General features: G+C 48.7%; 1 protein-coding gene across 1 annotated transcript in view; it reads left to right on the top strand.

The window, feature by feature from the left end:
• The window catches only part of LOC129698456 (BTB/POZ domain-containing protein KCTD14-like), a 30,041-nt gene extending 17,890 nt beyond the window's left edge, over window positions 1-12,151 (top strand). Inside the window, exons 2-3 of the mRNA XM_055637602.1 lie at window positions 5,315-5,441; window positions 11,253-12,151. Of these exons, the coding sequence (XP_055493577.1) occupies window positions 5,315-5,441; window positions 11,253-11,980 (855 nt within the window). The 3' untranslated portion in view covers window positions 11,981-12,151. The remainder of the gene's footprint in view (window positions 1-5,314; window positions 5,442-11,252) is intronic.
• Window positions 12,152-15,730: the final 3,579 nt, after the last annotated feature.

Here is a 15,730-nt window from a genome sequence, read left to right on the forward strand (position 1 = left end):
TCCTCCTCCCTCTCCCTCTCCTCACCCCCTCTCTCCCCACCCCCCCTTCCCTCTCTCTACCCCACCCCCTTCCCGCTCTCCCCCTGCCCCCCTTCCCTCTATCCCTTTGTCCCTCTTCCATCACTCCCCATACCCCTCTCCTCCTCACTCTTCCACCTCTCCCCTTCCCCTCCACTCTCCCTCCCCACTCTTTCACCCTCTCTCCCCCCACCCCTCTCCCTCTCCCTCCCTCATCCCCTCCTCCCCATCCCCCCCTCCCCCCACATCCCTCTCCCCATCCCCCTCTCTCACCCCCTGGCCCCCTCTCCTTTCCCTCCCAAATGTTCCGTTTTCCTCCTCCTCCACTCCTCTTTCCTCCCTCCCCTCTTCTCACCCCCCTCCCCCCCCACCTGTGTGTTTGGGGGGTGATTAATGTGAGTGTGATGCCGCAGCCCCCCCCCCCGCCCCCCCCCGCTAACGCCGTTGGGGAAACAGACCCAACGGGTCTGCACTTGGTCTAGTAAACATATAAAATTCTTAAGGGATTGGACACGCTAGATGCAGGAAACATGTTCCCGATGTTGGGGGAGTCCAGAACCGAGGGTCACATAGTTTAAGAATAAGGGGTCGACCATTTAGGACTGAGATGAGGAAAAACCTTTTTCACACAGAGAGTTGTGAATCTGTGGAATTCTCTACCACAGAAGGCAGTGGAGGCCGATTCACTGGATGTATTAAAGAGGGAGTTAGATTTAGCTCTTAGGCCTAACAGAATCAAGGGATAGATAGATAGATAGATAGATAGATAGATAGATAGATAGATAGATAGATAGATAGATAGATAGATAGATAGATAGATAGATAGATAGATAGATAGATAGATAGATAGATAGATAGATAGATAGATAGATGGATAGCCTTTTATTGTCATTCAGACCGAAGTCTGAATGAAATTGCAGCAGTCATACATATAATACCATACAATAAAACAACAATAAACACACATTAACATCCACCACAGTGAGTCCACCCAGCATCTCCTCACTGTGATGGAGGCAAAAGTCTTAAGTCGCAGTCTCTTCCCTCCTCTTCTCCCTCTGCGCTGGGGCGATATGGGGAGAGGGAAGGGACTGAGCACTGATTGGGGATGATCAGCCATGCTGGCTGGAAGGGCCGAATGGCCTACTCCTACACCTATTGTCTATGTTTCGATCTTTATAAACAAAAAACTTATACCAAAGATAGATACAAAGTGCTGGGATGGCTTAGTGGGTCAGGCAGCGCCTCTGGAGAAAAAGGTTGGGTGACGTTTTAGGTTGGGACCCTTCTTCAGAGTGGCTAGTTCTTATGTGTTGTCTGAGTCTATGTGTCTGTGATGCTGCTGCAAGCAAGGTTTTCATTGTACCTATACCTCAGATCACCTGTGCTGGTGGCAATATACTCAACTTGACTCAAATCATCCCCAATCACTTTGAGAACTCATGGGGCCAACTATGTTAGACTTCTTCAGCCTTCGACGTTCTCGAATTACATTCTTGGTCATCTCTTGGCAACTCTTGTGTGGCACGGTGGCGCAGCGGAAAGGTCGCTGCCTCACAGCGGCAGAGACCCGGGTTCCAGCCCGACCACGGGTGCTGTCTGTACGGAGTTTGTGCGTTCTCCCCTTGACCTGCGTGGATCTTCGGTTTCCTCCCACTGCTGCCGAAGATCTCCCCTCTATTAGGTCTCCCCTCAGCCTTCAATGCACCAGGGTGGCACGTTGGCACAGCGGTTGAGTTGCTGCCTCCCAGCACCAGAGACCCAGGTTCGATCCTGACCAACGGTGCCGTCTCGGGTTGAGTTGAGCTTCCTTTACTGTCATCCAAACTTTTAGTTTGAACGAGATTGCGTACCTTGCAGTCACGACATTGAAAATAAAGTAACAGAACACACAATGAACACAGTTTAACACAGACATCCATCACAGTGAATCTCCAGGCACCTCCTCACTGGCAAAATGTCTTAAAGTCTTATCGGTGCTGTCTCTACGGAGTTTCCGTGTTCTTTGGGATCCGGGATCTCTAGCACCATGTGAGGAAGCAGCTCGGAAATCATTTCCATGTACCCCGAGTCTATCCTGTCCCCTCACCTCCCCCCCCCCCCCCCCCCCCCCCCCAGCCCAATCCAGTCCAACTAAATGTCCAAGATACCTCACACGCCTTTCGTCCCTTTAACGACATTTGGTTTCCGAGCCCCCCGCTCCCTCGCCTTTACTGTGGACCTTCAGTCACTCTACACCTCCATCCCCCACCAGGAAGGACTTAAAGACCTCTGTTTCTTCCTCGACCGCAGAGCCAGCCAGTCTCCCTCGACCAAAGCTCTCCTCCTTCAACTCCAGAACCAGGGGCCACAGTTTAAGAATAAGGGGTAAGCCATTTAGAACAGAGATGAGGAAACACTTTTTTCACAGAGAGTGGTGAGTCTATGGAATTCTCTGCCTCAGAGGGCGGTGGAGGCCGGTTCTCTGGATGCTTTCAAGAGAGAGCTAGATGGGGCTCTTAAAGATAGCGGAGTCAGGGGATATGGGGAGAAGGCAGGAACGGGGTACTGATTGGGGATTATCAGCCATGATCACATTGAATGGTGGTGCTGGCTCGAAGGGCCAAATGGCCTACTCCTGCACCTATTGTCTATTGTTTATTGTCAACTCCTCCCACTTTCTCCAAATCAGAGGTGCAGCTATGGGCATTGGCATGGGGCTTGACCTGAAACATTGTCCATTCCCTCCATAGATGCTGCCTGACCCGCTCAGTTCCTCCAGTACTTTGAGTTTTGCTCCTGATTCCAGCACCTGCATTTCCTAGTGTCAACAGACTGCTAACATAAGCACTCTGTTCCCCTGTTTAGTTTAGTTTAGTTTAGTTTAGTTTAGTTTAGTTTAGTTTAGTTTAGAGATTCAGTGCGGAAACTGGCCCTTCAGCCCACCGAGTCCTCACCAACCAGTGATCCCTGCACAATAACACTACCCTACACACACTAGGGACAATTTACCCTCACACCCAGTTAATGAACCTACAAACCTGGAGAGATGGGATGGGTGACGTTTCGGGTCAAGACCCTTCTTTAGACTCGGCCCGAAACGTCACCCATTCCTTCACCCCAGAGCTGTAGCCTGTCCCACTGAGTTACTCCAGCTTTTTGTGTCTATCTTCGGTTTAAACCGGCATCTGCAGTTCCTTCCTAAACATTTAACCTACAAACCTGTACGTCTTTGGAGTGTGGGAGGAAACCTAAGATCTGGGTGAAAACCCACCTAAGTCACGGGGAGAACGTGCAAACTCCGCACAGACAGCACCCGTAGTCGGGATTGAACCCGGGTCTCTGGCGCTGTGAGGCAGCAACTCTACCACTGCGCCACCGTGCTGCCCTGGAGTTGGCGAGCTGCCAGAGGAGGTAGTTGAGGCAGGGACTATCCCAACGTTTAAGAAACGGTTAGACAGGTACATGGATAGGACGGGTTTAGAGGGATATGAGCCAAACACGGGCAGGTGAGATTAGTGATGGGACATTGTTGGCCGGTGTGGGCAAGTTGGGCCGAAGGGCCTGTTTCCACGCTGTATCACTCTGTGACTCTAACAGAACTAATGTTGGTGTTTGGGTGCCTTGAAGTTACACAAAGTTCAGTTTAGTTTATTAGTTTAGAAAATACAACGCGGAAACAGGCCCTTCGGCCCACTGGGTCCGTTCCGACCAGCATTCCCCGCATATTGACACTATCCTACACACACAAGGGACAATTTTAAAAATGTATTTTACATTTACCAAGCCAATTAACCTACAAAACCAGTACGTCTTTGGAGTGTGGGAGGAAACCGAAGATCTCGGAGAAAACCCACGCAGGTCACGGAGAGAACGTTCAAACTCCGTAGAGGCAGCGCCCGTAGTCGGGATCGAACCCAGGTCTCGCTGTAAGGCAGCAACAACACAATTCTTCCCTTCTCTTTCTCCTCCCTCCCCCCCCCCCCCCGCCTTCACTCCAGTAGTTTTGCAAATGCTTTGCATTACCAGCACTGTGCATAAGAACGGAGAAGATAGATGCAAAGTGCTGGAGTAAATCAGCAGGTCAGGCAACATCAAGATGCTGCCAGACCTGCTGAGTTACTCCAGCAATTTGTGTCTTTCTTTGGTTACAAACCAGCATTCAGTTCAGATTAACTGCAAAATGCTGGAGTAACTCAGCGGGACAGGCAGCATCTCTGGAGTAAGTCTGGTTTATTGTCACGTGTACCGAGGTACAGTGAAAAGCTTGTTGTTGCGTGCTAACCAGTCAGCGGAAAGACAACACATGATTACAATCGATCCATTTACAGTGTATAGATACAGGATAAAGGGAATAACGTTTAGTGCAAGGTAAAGCCAGCAAAGTCTGATTAAGGATAGTCTGAGGGTCACCAATGAGGTAGATAGTAGTTCAGCACTGCTCTCTGGTTGTGGTAAGATGGTTCAGTTGCCAGAATGTTCCCGATGTTGGGGGAGTCCAGAACCAGAGGCCACAGTTTAAGAATAAGGGGTAAGCCATTCAGAACGGAGACGAGGAAACACGTTTTCTCACAGAGAGTTGTGAGTCTGTGGAATTCTCTGCCTCAGACGGCGGTGGAGGTCGGTTCTCTGGATACTTTCCTGATAGGGTTCTTAAAGATAGCGGAGTCAGGGGATACGGGGAGAAGGCAGGAACGGGGTACTGATTGGGGATGATCAGCCATGATCACATTGAATGGCGGTGCTGACTCGAAGGGCCGAATGGCCTCCTCCTGCACCTATTGTCTATTGTCTATAACAACTGGCATCGACAGTTCATTTTTTTTTATCATATCTCCCTTGAAGAAGTTTCTTTCGAAAGTTTACAGAATAATTCTCTGCCAATGAAAAATTCTGTTACTCTCCCCACCCCCGCACAGCTAATGTAGCATTTACTCCAACGTACGTTTGTTCTGCAATTTTTATCGGCAGGCTCCTCCATATTAGTAAGTTGTGGTTCAGTTGTTTCAGCTTCAGTTGTGAGAGAAGGAACTGCAGACACTGGTTTAAACCGAAGATAGACCTAAAGTGCTGGAGTAACTCAGTGGGACAGGCAGCATCTCTGGAGAGAAGGAAGGGGTGATGTTTCAAGTCGGATCAAACAGATGGAGGGTCCAAAACGTCACCCCTTCCTTCTCTCCAGAGATGCTGCCTGTCCCGCTGAGTTACTCAGGCATTTAGTGTCTCTCTTCAGTTGAGAGAGATATTTGAATGAGCGAGAGAGAGAGAGAGAGAGAGGTCACGCCTATGTTTGCTTCTGGCCCAGGTCTCTGTACAGGATCCCAAGTTAACAGGGGAATTATCGGCCGCTCCTGATAGCTTGGGTGTCCAGAGGACCAGTGGAGATGAGCGGGCAGCCTCAGAGAAACCCTGTCACCAGGCACATACCTGGTTCCTCGAAGAAGGTGAGTCAGTTCACATTTATTGTATTCAACATGTGAAAACGCACACAGCTCCAGATTAACACCTCCGCTCAGTCCGCCTCAACCTACCTGATCTACCAGTTGCCAAACACTTTAACTCCCCCTCCCATTCCCAAATTGACCTTTCCGTCCTGGGCCTCCTCCATGGCCAGAGTGAGTCCCACCGTAAACTGGAGGAGCAGCACCTTATATTCCACTTGTGCAGTTTACACCCGAGCAGTATGAACATTGACTTCTCTAACGTCAGATACCCTTGCTTTCCCTCTCTCCCCATCCCCTCCCCCTTCCCAGTTCTCCCACCAGTCTTACTGTCCCCTGATTACATTTGTTGTCACCTTCTCCTAGCTAACAATGATCTATTCTACATTTTCCAACCCTTGTGAGCTTTAGTTTAGATACAGCGCGGAAACAGGCCCTTCGGCCCACCGAGTCCAGGCCGACCAGTGATCCCCAAACACTAATGCCATCCTACACACACTAGGGACAATTCACAATTATAAGAAGCCAATTTATTTTTGGAACATTGGAAGTCAACCCTGAGTTAACTGCGTCCCAAAAGAGCCTTCTTAATTACGGTTTAATTATGGGGAAAAAAACTCATACTTAAATTCTGGAAATTGGATAGTTATATGGACGGGAAAGGAATGGCGGGTTATGGTCTGAGTGCAGGTAGATGGAACTAGGGGAGAATACGTGTTCGGCACGGACTAGAAGGGCCGAGATGGCCTGTTTCCGTGCTGTAATTGTTATTATATGGTTATATATGGAAAAACGCCCCAACACCAACGATAGGCAAGGCAAGGCAAGGCAAGGCAAGGCAAGGCAACTTTATTTATATAGCACATTTCATACACGAGGCAGACTCAAAGTGCTTCACATAAAAACATGTCATACAATAAAATGAAATAATAAAATGAAATAAAATAGAACTAAAAGAAAAGAAAAGCAAAGTTAAAAGTGCAATGTAATTAAGATTTAGCTGAAAGCTAAAGTAAACATAAAAGTTTTCAGTCTTGTTTTAAAAGTGGTCAAAGTTGAGGCAAGTCTTAAATCTTCAGGAAGTTTATTCCAGCTATTTGTTGCATAGTAACTAATGTGGCTTTCAAATATGTCCGAAATGCTACACCTGGAAGATATGAGATTCCTTCTAGCAGGCAAACCAGACCATTTCCAAAAGATTTGGTCTCCATTTCTCGACTTACTACAAGTATAAGGTGCAACAGAATTCTGAAAATAAATGGTTTCAGGACCTGGTGAGGGGTGAATTAAAATACAAAATTGGTATATCCCTTTTATCTCTTTTTGTATTTTTAATATATCTTCAGTTTGCTTTTTCTCTTTTTGTTTTTCTATGTCTTGCTTCTTAACTCTTTTTCGAATGTTTGGTTTCTAAGGGTCTCGTTTGATCTCTCTTTCACACACTCACTATCCTATTTAACTCTATTTACTTTTCTTCTTTTTAAAGTTTAAAATATGAAGAGATACAGGAAATGTATTATGTTATTTTGGGCTTATATCATTGTAATGTACACTACTAATAAATAAAATTAAATTGAAAAAATTTTAAAAAAGCCAATTTACCAATAAACCTGTACGTCGTTGGAGTGTGGGAGGAAACCGAAGATCTCGGAGAAAACCCTCCCAGGTCACGGGGAGAACGTGCAAACTCCGTATAGACAGCACCTGGTCAGGATCGAACCTGGGTCTCTGGTGCTGTGAGGCAGCACTGTGCCGTCTTATCTTCACACCTTAGCCTTCCTTAGCTCTGTGTCTCCCTCTTCCCTGACTCACAGTCTGAAGAAGGGTCTTGGCCCGAAACGTCACCCATTCTTTCTCTCCAAAGATGCTGCCTGTCCCGCTGAGTTACTCCAGCACTTTCTAGCTGTTATCAGGCAACTAAATCATCCTACCACAACACGAGAACAGTCCTGAACTACTATCTACCTCACTGGTGACCCTCGGACTATCCTGGATCGGACTTTACCTTGCACTAATTCCCTTTATCATATATCTGTACACTGGAAATGGCTCGATTGTAATCATGTATTGTCGTTCCGCTGACTGGTTGGCATGCAACAAAAGCTTTTCACTGTACCTCGGTACACGTGACAATAAACTCAACTGATGTTTCCACTAGTGGGAGAGTCTAGGACCAGAGGCTACAGACTCAGAAAAGGACGTTCCTTTATGAAGGAGATGAGGAGGAATTTCTTTAGTCAGAGGGTGGTGAATATGTGGAATTCATTGCCACAGATGCCTGTGGAGGCCAAGTCAGTGGATATTTCTAAAGTGGAGATAGACAGGTTTTGATTAGTGCGGGTGTCAGGGGTTATTCAATTCAATTCAATTCAACTTTAATGTCATCGCACAAATACAAGTATGAGTACAACGAAATGCAGTTTTGCGTCAGTCCGTAGTAGTTGTGCATAAAGAAATAAAAAAAATAGAAAAAGATAAGATACAGAATAATCAAAAAATACAGAATAATTAAACAATGGGGACGGAGGGACCAGAGAAATCTATCGTCGGGACTCCGAGTTCAGCAATGTGATGGTATTATTGTAGAAGCTGTTCCTCATCCTACTAGTACGTGACCTGAGGCTCCTGTACCGCCTCCCTGATGGGAGGAGGGCAAACAGTCCATGGTTGGGGTGTGAGGGGTCTTTGATGATCTTCCCAGCCCGTCTCAGACACCGTTTTCGGTGGAGGGCATCCATGGCAGGGAGCGGGGCACCGATGATGTGCTGCGCGGTTTTCACCACCCGTTGGGGAGAAGGACATGGGGAGAAGGCAGGAGAATGGGGTTGAGAGGGAGAGATAGATCAGCCATGATTGAATGGCGGAGTTGACTTGATGGGCCGAATGGCCTAAATCTGCTGACCAGTATAGATTCTGCACAAGCTGCTGCATTTCTGGAAGTGGCTGCGCCTTGTGGCAGCGGCTACCTGCAGTCCGTCTGTCTTTTCTTCTTTCTATTGGCTTGTTGGGAGTATGTTTTTGGTTTTATATTAGCTGTGTATATGTGGGGGGGTGGGGGGGTAGGGGAAAGGTTTTAATCTCTTCTCTGAACGCGGATTTTCCCTTCTCGTGTCTCCGTTGTCGTTGGGGGCCTAACATCGTGGAGCTGGCGGCCGCCAACCGGAATCGACCCGAGTGCTCCAGCTGCGACCCGACTTCAGAGCATCGGCCGCGGGCCCTGTGGACGGTGGAGTCGGGAGCTCGCAGGTCCCTGGTGGGAGACCGATTTTCGGAGCTCCCACAACGGCAAATTCGCCCGCCCGAATCGAGGGTTTGAATCGGCCCGGAGCAGGGCCTTACATGGCCCAGTGCGGTTTAAACGGTCGCGGGACTTAACATCATAGCAAAAGGATTTGAGTATAGGAGCAGGGAGGTTCTACTGCAGTTGTATAGGGTCTTGGTGAGACCACACCTGAAGTATTGCGTACAGTTTTGCTCTCCTAATCTGAGGAAGGACATTCTTGCCATAGAGGGAGTACAGAGAAGGTTCACCAGACTGATTCCTGGGATGTCAGGACTTTCATATGAAGAAAGACTGGATAGACTCGCTTGTACTCGCTAGAATTTAGAAGATTGAGGGCGGATCTTATAGAAACTTACAAAATTCTTAAGGGGTTGGACAGGCTAGATGCAGGAAGATTGTTCCCGATGTTGGGGAAGTCCAGGACAAGGGGTCACAGTTTAAGGATAAGGGGGAAATCCTTTAGGACCGAGATGAGAAAAACATTTTTCACACAGAGAGTGGTTCTTCTTCTTCTTGCGTATGGCGTGCACAGCCTAAAGTTGTAGGACAACTTGACAGAGAGTGGTGAATCTCTGGAACTCTCTGCCACAGAAGGTAGTTGAGGCCAGTTCATTGGCTATATTTAAGAGGGAGTTAGATGTGGCCCTTGTGGCTAAAGGGATCAGGGGGTATGGAGAGAAGGCAGGTACAGGATACTGAGTTGGATGATCAGCCATGATCATATTGAATGGCTCGAAGGACAGAATGGCCGAATGGCCTACTCCTGCACCTATTTTCTATGTTTCTTTGTTTCTATCGCCCGCCGGGGGCTTTAACATCAAGAGCCCCGGTCACCTCAACGTTGCAGTTTGGCTGTCTGACCCGCGGGAGAAGAAGGACAGGGAAGAGATAAGACTTTTGCCTTCCATTACAGTGAGGAGGTGTTTGGAGATTCACTGTGATGGATGTGGATGAGGAATTGTGTTCATTGTGTGTTTTGCTGGGTTTTTTTTGCTGTTATGCCTGCAGGAACGAAATTTAGTTCCAACCTTGCATGCTTGAATGACAATAAAGGGAAATTGAATTGAGTTGAATTGAATTGAATTTCCTGCAACTGGGGAGATCTTATAGAAGTGTACAAAATCACCAGAGGAATAGAATCCTGCACCAAGGCAAATTCCTTGTATGTGAATACTTGGCCAATAAACTTACTTAGATCGGGTAAATGCCGATTTCCCAGAGTAAGGGAATCGAGAACCAGAGGTTATGGTGAGAGGAGGGGGAAAGATTTAATAGGAACCTGTGGGGTAACTTTTTTTTACACAGTGTTTGTTGGGTGCATGGAACAAGCTGCCGGAGGAGGTAGTTGAGGCAGGGACTGTCACAATATTTAAGAAACATTTGCACAGATTCATGGATAGGACAGGTTTAGAGGGATATGGGCCCTAAAGCAGGCAGGTGGTAGAAACATAGAAACATAGAAAATAGGCGCAGGAGTAGGCCATTCGGCCCTTCGAGCCTGCACCGCCATTCAATATGATCATGGCTGATCATTCAACTCAGTATCCTGTACCTGCCTTCTCTCCATACCCCCTGATCCCTTTAGCCACAAGGGCCACATCTAACTCCCTCTTAAATATAGCCAATGAACTGGCCTCAACTACCTTCTGTGGCAGAGAATTCCACAGATTCACCACTCTCTGTGTGAAAAATGTTTTTCTCATCTCGGTCCTAAAAGATTTCCCCCTTATCCTTAAATTGTAACCCCTTGTTCTGGACTTCCCCAACATCGGGAACAATCTTCCTGCATCTAGCCTGTCCAACCCCTTAAGAATTTTGTAAGTTTCTAATAAGATCCACCCTCAATCTTCTAAATTCTAGCGAGTGCAAGCCGAGTCTATCCAGTCTTTCTTCATATGAAAGTCCTGACATCCCAGGAATCAGTCTGGTGAACCTTCTCTGTACTCCCTCTATGGCAAGAATGCCTTTCCTCAGATTAGGAGACCAAAACTGTACTCTCCGTCTCATCCTCACTGTTCTCGCAGCGTGACAGTGGAGGCGTTTGCCTGACCGTAGCAGCTGGAACAGTCCGTTGCTGGGGGGGTAGGGGTCCCCCATAATGTTGCTGGCTCTGGGTCTGCACCTACTGGTGTATAGTTCCTGCAGGGTGGCGAGTGTAGTTCCCATTTGGCCGAACACACTACTCTCTGCAGAGCCTCCCTGTCCTGGGCAGAGCTGTTCCCAAACCAGATCGAGATGTTGCCGGACAAGATGCTTTCTACATCCCCAGAGTAGAAGCATTGAAGGGTCCTCAGAGCGACTCTGAATTTCCTCAGCTGCCGGAGGTGGTAAAGGCGCTGCCTTGACTTTTTATGTTTTATGTCCAATTCTTTTTTAATGTGGTGCCTTAATGTTATTGGCGTGCTGCAAATGGCAAAATTCTGAATTTCCCTGAGGGGATTAATAAAGTATTTATCTATCTCTATCTATCTACTCACCAGTGTGTGTCGTCCAAGTCAGATCCCCTGTGATGTGGACAACAAGACAATAAGCACTCTTGCCTCTAGACAACAACCCTAAACCTAAACTGTGTGTCTTATTCCTTCAGCTTTCCAAAGTGATCAATCTTAACGTTGGGGGTCAGATCTACACGACAACACTGGACACTCTGACGCAGTTCCCCGGCTCCAAGTTGTCCCAGATGTTCACTGGTCCCACCAGACTGCCGGTGGACTCCAGAGGCAGGCTCTTCATTGACAGGAAAGGCATCTTCTTCAAGTACATCCTGGAGTTCCTTCGCACCCGGGAGCCACCCAGCCATTTTGTGGAGGAGATCTACCAGGAAGCCTTGTTCTACGGCGTCGAGCCCCTGGTCAAGGTGATCGAGGACCTGCCCAAGACCTACGGCGAGGCGGTCGGCAGGCAGAGTTTCCTGGCGCAGGTGGCCAACTATGAGGAGAACATCGAACTCATCGTTCGTCTGGCCAGGGCCAACGCCGTGTCCGCCCGCCGGTCCACCGTGGTGGTTTGTGTCGTCAAGAGCAAGGAGGACGATGCAGAGCGCCTGAAAGCCGTGGGCGATCTTGGCGCCGACATGGAGCCCGTGGTGAAATTTGGTCCGTGGGACCCTTCCCCCACCGTTTCCGATATGCTGTTCTGCATCAAAATGGACATTGAGAAGAAGGGCTATAAGGTTTCTTACCAACCTTACAAGATAGCGTGTAGGCCTCTATCCAAGCCTTGCAACATCTTCTACGCGTTAATTTTCACTTGGTGGTAACACCTTATACAGCGGTTTAAGAAGGAACTGCAGATGCTGGAAAAATAGAAGGAAGACAAAAATGCTGGAGAAACCCAGCGGGTGAGACAGCATCTATGGAGCAAAGGAATTTTACTCCATAGACGCTGCCTCCCCGCTGAGTTTCTCCGGCATTTTTGTCTACCTTACATTATTTCCCTGAAAGTGCAGTCACAATTAGACAGGCGGGGATAGGTGGCTTTTCGTACAATGACCTGGAATAGGTCAATAGACAACAGACAATAGATATGCCATTTATTGTCACTATACATGTACAGTGAGGAGGTACAATAGGTGCAGGAGTAGGCCATTTGGCCCTTCGAGCCAGCACCGCCATTCAATGTGATCATGGCTGATCATCCCCAATCAGTACCCCGTTCCTGCCTTCTCCCCGTATACCCCTGACTCCGCTGTCTTTAAGAGCCCGATCGAGAGGCGATCTTATTGAAACATATAAGATTATTAAGGAATACTTTGAGGAATCAAATACTTCGAGGAATGGGCGACATCGTGATCGCTCTTTCCTTGACCCCAATGAGGTAGATCAGGGGTGCGCAACCTTGTTCTGCGTAGGGGCCGGGACGCATGTCTGTGAGGGGATGGCGGGCCACATCTATCACGTGTACACACGGATCCCGCCCCGGTTGGCAGGCATCAAATCACGTGTTCACATGGATCTGCCCCTTCGAGGACACCACCTGGAGCACTGGCCCCTAGTTACGGGCGCTCACCAACATGGCATACCTAGTTACGGGCGCTCACCAACATGGTGTCCCTAGTTACGGGCGCTCACCAACATGGCCTCCCTAGTTACGGGCGCTCACTAACATGGCGTCCCTAGTTACGGGCGCTCACCAACATGGCCTCCCTAGTTACGGGCGCTCACTAACATGGCGTCCCTAGTTACGGGCGCTCACCAACATGGCGTCCCTAGTTGCAGGCGCTCACCAACATGGCCTCCCTAGTTACGGGCGCTCACTAACATGGCGTCCCTAGTTACGGGTGCTCACCAACATGGCGTCCCTAGTTACGGGCGCTCACCAACATGGCGTCCCTAGTTACGGGCGCTCACCAACATGGCGCACCCACGGACCATTGCCTTGGCTCTGTCCTGAAGGCGGTGGCTCAAATACTCACACTCACTCGTCCCTGGCCTATTGACAACCCCGATCCCCACAGTGAAGCCCAGACACAGAAGGTGTGCGCCCGTGCCGGCGGCTTTGCGCAGGATGCGTTACATCCAGAGCTCGGCGCTCGGCCTTGCTTGGCGGCTCCGCCATGGCGGCCGCCAGCGCAGGCCTCCTTGCGTCCTTGCGTCACCGCGCCTGGGCGCCTCAGATCTGGGAGGTACCGGAGATGAAGGGAGTCTGCGGGCCGGATGATTTTGGGTTACGGGCCGCATTCGGCCCGGGGGCCGTAGATTGCCGGCCCCTGGGGTAGATGGTTGGTCAGGACCGCTCTCTATTTGGTGAGAGGATGGCTTAGTTGTCTGATAACAGCTGGGAAGAAACTGTCCCTGAATCTGGAGGTTTCAGAAGGAACTGCAGATGTTGGAAAATCGAAGGTAGACAAAAATACTGGAGAAACTCAGCGGATGAGGCAGCATCTATGGAGCAAAGGAAATAAGCAACGTTTTGGGTTGAAACCCGAAATGTTGCCTATTTCCTTCGCTCCATAGATGCTGCCTCACCCGCCGAGTTTCTCCAGCATTTTTATGTACCCAGAATCTGGAGGTGTGTGTTTTCACACTTCTGTACCTCTTGTCTGATGGGAGAGGGGAGAAGAGGGAGTGGCCGGGGGTGAGACTGGTCCTTGATGATGCTGCTGGCCTTGCCGAGGCAACGTGAGGTGTAGATGGAGTCGATTGAAGGGAGGTTGGCTTGGGCTGGGCTATGTCCGGCCTATATGCAAAATTAAATCCATATCCCTCCATTGCCTGCATATCTTGAAAGCCTTTTAAATGCCTCTTTTGTATCTGCTTCCACCATCACCCCTGGCAGCATGTTCCAGGCACCCAGCACTCTGTTTAAAGAAAAACATGCCCAGAAAATCTCTATTAAACTTTGCTCCTCTCACATTAAACCTATACACTCGGAATAGTGATAGAATTAGGCCATTCGGCCCATCAAGTCTAATCCGCCATTCAATCGTGGCTGATCTATCCCTCCCTCCTAACCCCTTTCTCCTCCCTTCTCATATCCATTGACAACTTTGGCGGTCACGGTGGCGCAGTGGTAGAGTCGCTGCCTTACAGCGCTTGCAGCACCAGGGACCCAGGTTCGATCCCGACTACGGGCGCTGTCTGTGCAGAGTTTGTACCTTCTCCCTGTGACCTGCGTGGGTTTTTCTCCGAAATCAATTTCCTCCCACACTCTAAAGACGTACAGGTATGTAGGTTAATTTGCTTGGCATGCGTGTAAAACATTGTCCCTAGTCTGTGTAGGATAGTGTTAATATGCGGTGATCGCTGGTCGGCATGGACCTAGTGGGCCGAAGGGCCTGTTTCCGCTCTGTATCACTGAACTAAACTAAACCTGTACTAATCAAAAGTAGTGTGGTGGTATTTGACATTTCCACCCTAAGAACACTGTTCCTTGCCTACCCTTTCTCTCCTCTCATAACTTTCGACACATCTATCAAGTCCTCCTATCAGTCTCCCACTCTCCAGAGAAAACAATCCAAGTTTGTCCAGACTGAAGATGGGTTCAGATCCGAAACGTCACCCATTCCTTTTCTCCAGAGATGCTGCCTGACCCGCAAAGTTACTCCAGCATTTTATGCCTATCTACAAGTTTGTCCAATCTTTTCTTAGAACTAATATCTCTAATCCTGGCAACATAGAAACATAGAAAATAGGTGCAGGAGTAGGACATCTGGCCATTCGAGCCAGCACCGCCATTCATTGTGATCATGGCTGATCATCCCCAATCAGTAACCCGTGCCTGCCTTCTCCCCATACCTCTTGATTCCGCTAGCCTCTAGAGCTCTATCTAACTCTCTCTTAAATTAATCCAGTGAATCGGCCTCCACTGCCCTCCGTGGCAGAGAATTCCACAGATTCACAACTCTCTGGGTGAAAAAGTTTTTTCTCATCTAGTTTTAAATGGCCGACCCCTTTATTCTTAGACTGTGTGGCCCCTGGTTCTGGACTCGCCCAACATTGGGAACATTTTTCCTGCATCTAGCTTGTCCAGTCCTTTTATAATTTTATACGTCTCTATAAGATCCCCCCCCTCATCCTTCTAAACTCCAGTGAATACAATCCAATCTTACCTCACATGACAGTCCCGTCATCCCAGGGATCGATCTCTTGAACCTACGCTGCACTGCCTCAATCACAAGGATGTCCTTCCTCAAATTCGCATGCTGGTAAAGCTCTTGTGCATCCACTCCAACGCCCGCAATCGTCCAGTAATGGGGTGACCAGAACTGCGCATGACACTGCAAATGCGTCCTGACCAATGTTTTAAAACCCTCTAATATAGAACCGTAAAAGGCTTGTCCCACTTGGGTGATTTTTTTGGCGACTATAGGCGACTAGGCTGTCACCACATGGTCGCGGGGTGACGCCTGTATGGTCGTGAGTCGTCTCCTCAAGTCGCCTAAAGAGTTGTAACGTTTTTCTGGTCGCCGCTGGATTTTGAAATGTTCAAAACCTTTCGACGACTGTGGACTTGACATAACTTGTCTTCTCCTGATGCAGGCCCTGTCGTAGGTTGTCGCCAGGTGACG

The sequence above is a fragment of the Leucoraja erinacea genome, chromosome 6, assembly GCF_028641065.1.
Source record: "Leucoraja erinacea ecotype New England chromosome 6, Leri_hhj_1, whole genome shotgun sequence".
In the NCBI taxonomy this organism is placed as follows: domain Eukaryota; kingdom Metazoa; phylum Chordata; class Chondrichthyes; order Rajiformes; family Rajidae; genus Leucoraja; species Leucoraja erinaceus.